At 40.6% G+C, this 7,482-nt stretch overlaps 1 protein-coding gene across 1 annotated transcript in view; it reads left to right on the forward strand.

The window, feature by feature from the left end:
* The first annotated feature begins 238 nt into the window (after positions 1 to 238).
* The window catches only part of LOC102834872 (histone H3.3 type 2-like), a 10,275-nt gene continuing 3,031 nt past the window's right edge, over positions 239 to 7,482 (forward strand). The window contains exon 1 of the mRNA XM_006832277.1: positions 239 to 348. Within this exon, the coding sequence (XP_006832340.1) occupies positions 239 to 348 (110 nt within the window). The remainder of the gene's footprint in view (positions 349 to 7,482) is intronic.

Below are 7,482 nucleotides of genomic sequence, written 5' to 3' on the forward strand. Positions count from 1 at the left end.
ACACACACAAAAATCAGTATCAGTAATACACAAAGAACATTTGCAAATAAGTGATAAGACCAACCAAGTAGAAAAGGCAAGAAATGGATTTTCTACGAAACCTATAGCAAGGAATATAGCCCTGGTGGCACTTTGAATTTAGCCTGGTGAGACCCACATTAGGCTTTTGATCCATAAAACTGTAAGATAATAAATGTAGGTTGTTTTAAATCAAGCTGTAGGTGAGGGGGCGGGCAATATGGATAGAAACCTCCCCGCCCCCCGAAAAAAGAAGGGTGGTGGCAACATGGTGCTGCCGTACACAAAGGCTATATCAATAAAGAAGAATGACATGTGCCACAGCCCCAGGTGAGAAAAGGCAGGTTGGGTGCATTGTGAGTTTGGTAAGGCTGAGAAATAGGAACTCCTTCATGTAGTAAGGGAGGAGTTTGAAGGGCAAGCAGGAGGCTACATCTTGCATCTGGAAGTCACAAGCAGACACTTCCACACCACATCACCCCATCCAGCCTAAAATGATCCATGAACAAGGATATTGGGTGTTGTCTTGTGGAATTAATTTAGAAGTAATAACTGATTTTAAATGGAAACTTCATGTGTGCCACTAAATTTCCTGGCCTTAGCAAGGTGATTTGAAGTAGGGAGGGAAAATGGTGGTCTGTGCACTGTGGAGAAAAGATGATTTTGAAATGACCTAACTTGCTCATTTGCACACAAGAACAAATGTATGAGAATGTATGTGCGGGCACATGCTACCACAGAATCTGACAGCCAACAAACATATGAAGAAATGTTCATGACCATTTTCCATTAGAGAGATGCAAATCAAAACAGCAATAAGACACTATCTCATCCCAGCATTAATAACAAAGACTGAAAAAAATACACCCACAAATGCTGGCATGGGTGTGGAGAGACTGGGACCCTCTAACATTGTGGTGGGACTATAAAATGGCTCAACCACTCTGGAAACCAGTATGGAGCTTTCTCAGAAAGTTGGAAATAGAAATACTATATGACCCAGAAATCACTCTACTTAATAGAGAAATACGAGCTAGGACATGAGTATATATATAAAAGCACACCAATGTTTATTTCAGCACTATTCACAATAACAAAAAGAGGGAGACAGCCTAAATGGCCATCAGTGGAGAAATGAATAAACAAACTTTGGTAAATGCACACAATGGAATACTATGCAACGCTGAAGAATAAAGATGAAGCTGCTAACCACCTCATAACCTGGAAGAATCTGGAGGACAGTATGTTGAGTGCAAATATTATATGAGAACATCATTGTAAAAACTTAAAGAAAAGTTTTTCATACTAAAAGAATGATTATTTGATGGATACCAGAGGTAAGAGGGAAGGGAGAGTAATTCACTGGCTACAGGGTAGACACAGAATAGCTCGGGTGATGTGGAGAGTAATATACAAGAAGGGGAAGTGCCATCTATAAATGAGGGAGGGTGACAGAGGAATGACAAAGATAGGTGAAGACACAGGGAGGTGAGGATACAGGGAAATAGTGACACATACACAACCTTGGAGGAGTCCTGGTGTGGCATCAGAGGCTAAGCACTCGCCCTCAAAGTCAATTTGAACCTCAAGGTCAGTGGTTCAAACTCACCAGCTGCTCTTTGGAAACCCTATACAGGGTCGCTGAGTCAGAACCAACTCGATAGTACTTGACAACAACAGCACAACCTTGGAACAACAGTGTTCTGTGCGTAGATACATGGACTGAGATATAGGCTGAATGGGTTAGGTAGAAAGAGTGGGATATATACATACACACACACACACACATATATGAGGATATTTGTACATGGGTATTTACCTTTCCTGCAAACACAACTGTGAATGTGGTAAAATGATGAAAACTTCTTGGATATTATCAAATATCTTAAGGCAATGAGTTGCTAGGCGTGGGGCTAAGGCCATAGTCTCAGGAGACACCAGGGTCAACTGACATAACATAGTCCACAAAGACTATGTCCTGCATCCTACTTGGTGAGTAGCGTCTGGGATCTTAACAGCTCATGAGCAGCCATGTAAGTTGCAGCTATTGGTCTCACCATATGTGGAAGAAAGAAGAGTGATAAGAATTGAAGAGGCTTGGAACCAATTTGAACATCAGAATCCAAGATTCTGAGACCAGTAGAACTAGACAGTACCTGGCTACCACGATCAACTGCTCTGAAAAGGATCACATTAGAGGGTCTCGGATGGAATGGAAGAAATGTGGAACAAAACTCAAAATTATTATAAAACAAAAAGTGGGTTTGCTGGTCAGAAAGAGCCTGGAGGAATCCAAGACTATGGTCCTTGGTCCCCCTTCAGGTCTGGAAAGGAACTCACCCTCGTGGCCCGATATTCAACCACGCAGTAGATAGACATACAGGGGGACAACAACACCGTAAGGCAAATTCACCATGGAATGGTCAATCATTCAAAATCAAATGGACAACATTTTCCTAAGGAAGGTGGTGGTATGGACATAGGAGCCACAAGGAGCAAGTGGGGTAACTGTTATTGCATGAGGGGATAGTAGTCCTCAAGATGAAACAAAGTGCATGATTTGTTCAATGTAAAGCTGATGATCTTGTCTGTAAACCTTCACTCAATCCACAATAAAAGTTTTTTAAAAGAACCCCCCAAAACAGTCCAGAATGTACATTTCAAAAAAAAGAAGGAAAGAGCCCAAACAGGCTCACTTTACATACTGGAAAAGTGAGAACCAAGGTTTGTTTGCAGGTAGCCCTCACCCATGAATTGGAGCTCTCCACAGGTCATTAACGATGTTAACTGTTAGCAGCTTGGGAATCATTAAAAACACATGTTTGAGGCCTTTCACTGTCGAATGCACTAGAAATGCCTTTTGCTGAGCACTGAATTTACCTTTGCAGAGCTCAGCACCTTTCCTTTGTGTGTACCAGCTGGCCCTAGGCTCGCTGGGGAAGCCCTCCGTTCTGCTTTTACCCAGGGCATCCTTTAGAAGCCCAGCATCTCCCTGTCCCTGATTTGATTTTGTCTACCTGGGGGCATGACTGGGCATGACAGGTGGCTGATTTTTCTCCTGGGCCAATCCTCCTTCCTCTCCATCAGCACTGCCCAGTTGAACTCTTGCCACCTCTCACTCTGACTAATGCAATGCACTTCTAACTTCCGCCTTGCTCCCCTCCAGCCTATTCTCCACACTGCCACCAGGACCAGTGATCTAAAGCAGAGATCTGATTGGATCACTTGTTGCTAAGTCTATTTCGACTCATAGCAACTCTTTAGGATACGTTATGATTGTGCCATAGAGTTTTCAAGCCTGTAATCTTTATGGGAGTCCTGGTGTGGCACCGTGGGTTAATGTGCTAGACTGCAAGGTCATTTGAACAGCAAAGCCAGCAGTTCACCTCACTAGTTGCTCCTTGGAAATCCTATACAGGGTGGCTATAAGTTGGAACCGACTCGACGGCACTTAACAACACCAAAAATCTTTATGAAAGTAAATTTCCACATCTTTCTTCTGCAGAGCACCTGGTGGGTTTGAGCTGCCTACCTTTTAGTTAGTAGCTAAGCCCTTACCCACTGTGCTGCCAAGTTGGTTTCTGCTCGTAGGGTTTTCTAGACAGTCATCTTTATTACAGATGGAGCCTTGGTTGCACTGGGCTCCTAACCAAAAGGTTGACAGTTAAAACCCACCCAGCACCTCTGCAAGAGACAAATCTGGAGATATGGGTCCATGAAGACTGTTGTTGCTGTTGTTAACAGCTGTCGAGTGGGTTCTGGCTCTATGTTGTTGTTGTTAGGTACCATTGAGTCGGTACTGACTCAGAGCGACCCTATGCACAACAGAACGAAACACTGCCCGATCCTGGGGCAACCTCACAATTGTTGCCACGCTTGAGCCCATTGATGCTGCCACTTAGCCAATCCATCTCGCTGGGGGTCTTCCTCTTTTTCTCGGACCCTCCACCTTACCAAATGTGATATCCTTCTCTAGCGACTGGTCCCTCCTGACAATATGTCTGAAGTATGAGAGATGAAGTTTGGTCATCCTGGCCACCAAGAAGCACTCTGGCTGCACTTCTTCCAACATGAATCGTGTTGGTTCTTTTGGCAGCCCACAGCACTTTCAATATTCTCCTCCAACGGCATAACTCAAAACCATCAATTCTTCTACGGTCTTCCTTATTCACTGTCTAGCTTTCACATGAATATGTGGTTATTGAAAATACCATGGCTTGGGTCGGGAACACCTTAGTCCTCAAGCTGACATCTTTGTGCAGGGTAGAGGCAAAATATATTCAGGGAAAGATTTTCAGAGAATACAAGAGATGGAAGTTGTTGCCAGCGTATAGCTAGAATCCTTTCTGAGACTTTTTTAAATCTACAAGAGCAGAGAGACTCATCTTAGTGTAGCAAACCCTACGGGGCAGGTTGACTCTGTTGCATTCTGTCACTATGAGCAGTGATGTCATTAGTTGTACGGTCTGAACCGGAAACACTGTCAGAGAGGCTGACACCAAAATGCCAATCTATAAAAGTTTTATGCAGTGTCTCAGTAGATATTATTTAAAAAAAAATAAAAATATACCTGTAGTTACTTATAACAACAAAAACATTTTTTTATAAGTCATCATTCTTCTTTCAAGCTCCTTTTCTTGTATATTGTCTTTCTGGTCACTAGTTAACATATGGTGTGGCACTGTAGGATAAGCACTGAACTGCAAAGTCAATTTGACCTGCAAGGTCAGTGGTTCAACTCCACCAACCACGCCTCAGAAATCCTAGGCAGGTTTTCTGTAATCTTTCCAAAGAGTCAGAACCGACTTGACAGCACCAAACAGCAATAACCCAATTACTGTCCCTTCCCTCCCGGTCCTGGCAACCAACAAAGAATGTTTTGTTGTTGTTGTTGTTGAAACAATATGAAGACATGCTCTTGAGTTTTCTATTTTTTTGTGTTCAAGGTCATATGCTGACTCTTTGTTCTTGAGTTTTACAATAGTGCTCTCATACAAGATTTGGCCTTTTGTTAGTAACTAATTTTACTTAGCATAATGCCCTCCAGGTTCATCCATGTTATGAGGTATTTCACAGATTTATTATTCTTCAGTGTTGCATAGCTTTCCATTGTGTGTTTATAACAATATTTGTTTATGATGGGCATTTAGGTTGTCTCCATCTTTTTGCTATTGCAAATAGTGCTGCAATGAACATCGGTGTGCAATATTCCTCCTTTTCATTGACCCTTCACTTTGCCAAGCATGATGTCCTTCTCTAGGAACTGGTCCCTCATGAGATTATGAGAGATGAAGTCTTGCCATCCTGGCTGTTAAGGAACATTTGGCAGCACTTCTACCAACACAGATTTGTTTGTTCTTCTGGCAGTCCATAATTTCTTCTGCAACACCATAACTCAAATGCATCAATTCTTCTATGGTCTTCCTTATTAATTCCCCAACTTTCACATGCATATAAGGATATTGGAACTATCATGGCTTGGATCAGGCCCACTTAGTCCTCAAATTGATATCTTTGCTCTTGAATATGTTATAAGCTCTTGTACAATAGATTTGCATAATACAATGCGTCATTTGATTTCTTGACTGCTTCTTCCATGAGTGTTGATTGTGGATCAAAACAAAATGACATTTTTTACATCTTCATTTTCCACTTATCATAATGTTATTTATTGTTCCAGTTGTGAGGATTTTTGTTTTCTTTACATTGAGGCTTGAGTCTTTGATCTTCCTCTGTAAGTATTTTAAGTCCTCTTCACTTTGAGCAAGCAAGGTTGTATCATCTGCATATCACATGTTGTTAATGAGTCTTCCTCTAATCCTGATACCACATTCTTCTTCAGATAATCCAGCTTCTTGGATTACTTGATCACCATAAAGATTGAAAAAGTTTGGTGAAAGAACACAACCCTGGCACACATCTTTCCTGATTTTAAAACATTCAGCATCGCCTTGTTCTTTATAAAGATTGTCTCTTAGTTTATGTACAGGTTCCTCATGAGCATAATGAAGTGTTCTGGAATACCATTCTTTACAATGTTATCCATAGTTTATCATGACCCACACAGTAGAAAGCCTTTGCATAGTTAATAAACCACAAGTAACCACATTTCTGGTATTCTCTGCTTTCAGCTCAGATCCATCAGATGTCTGCAATGATATCCATCATTCCACATCCTCATTTGAATCTGGCTTGAACCTTTGGCAGTTCCTTGACAATGTACTGTTGCAGCCATTTTTAAATTATCTTCAGCTTAATTTTACTTGCATGTGATATTAATGATATTGTTCGATGATTTCTGCATTTTATTGGGTCATGTCTCTTTGAAATGGGCACAAATATGAATATCTTCCAATTAGTTGGCCAGGTAGCTGATTTCCAAATTTCTTGGCACAAATAAATGAGTGCCTCCAGAGCTTTATCAATGTGCATTCCTTTAATTCCTGGAGACTTGTTTTTTGCCAATATCTTCAGTGTAGCTTGGACTTCTTTCTTTAGTACCATTAGTTCTTGATCATTTGCTATCAAAAGAACATCAACCATTTCTTTTTGATTACAGTGACTCTGTGTATTCCTCCCATCTTCTTTTAATGCTTTCAATATTTTGCCCATAAAATCCTTCAATATTTCAAGTTGAGGCTTGAATTTTTTTCCATCAGTTCTTTTAGGTTAAGAAATGGTGAGCATGTTCTTACCTTTTGATTTTCTAACTTTGGGTCTTTGCACATTTCATTATAATACTTGACTTTGTCTTCTCAATCTGCCCTTGGGAATTTTCTGTATAGCACTTTGGCTCCTCATTTCTTCCATTTGCTTTAGCATCTCTAAGCTGGAGAGCAAGTTTCAGAGTCTCTTCTGACATCCATTGTGGTCTTTTCTTTCTTTTTTGGGTTTTTAATGATTCTTCGCTTTCTTCCTGTCTGATATTCTTAACGTCATCCCACAACTCATTTAGTATTCGGTCATTAGTTAGTGCATCAAATCTGTTCTTGAGATGGTCTCTAAATTCAGGTGGAATATGTTCAAGGTCATATTTTTGGCTGTCATGGACTTGTTTTAATTTTCTTCAGCTTCAGCCTGAATTTGCTTATGAGCAATTGAAGGTCTTATGAGCAATTCCACTGTCTGTCTGTGACCTTGTTTTGGCTGATGATACTGAGCTTTTCTACCGTCTCTAGCCACAGATGTAGTCAATTTGATTCCTATGTATTCCACCTTGTGAGATCCATGTGTATAGTTGCCTTTTATGTTGCTTTTAAAAGGTATTTGCAATGAATAAGTCACTGGTTTTGCAAAAACCAAAAATTCTATCATGGAATCTCCAGCTTTATTTCTATCACCAAGGCCATATTTTCCAGCTACTGATCCTTCCTCTTTGTTTCTAACCTTTGTATTCCAATCACCAATAATTATCAATACATCTTGATCACATGTTTGATCCATTTTAGACTGAAGACATTGTTA

This window comes from Chrysochloris asiatica, unplaced genomic scaffold (assembly GCF_000296735.1).
Source record: "Chrysochloris asiatica unplaced genomic scaffold, ChrAsi1.0 scaffold00006, whole genome shotgun sequence".
Classification (NCBI taxonomy): Eukaryota; Metazoa; Chordata; class Mammalia; order Afrosoricida; family Chrysochloridae; genus Chrysochloris; species Chrysochloris asiatica.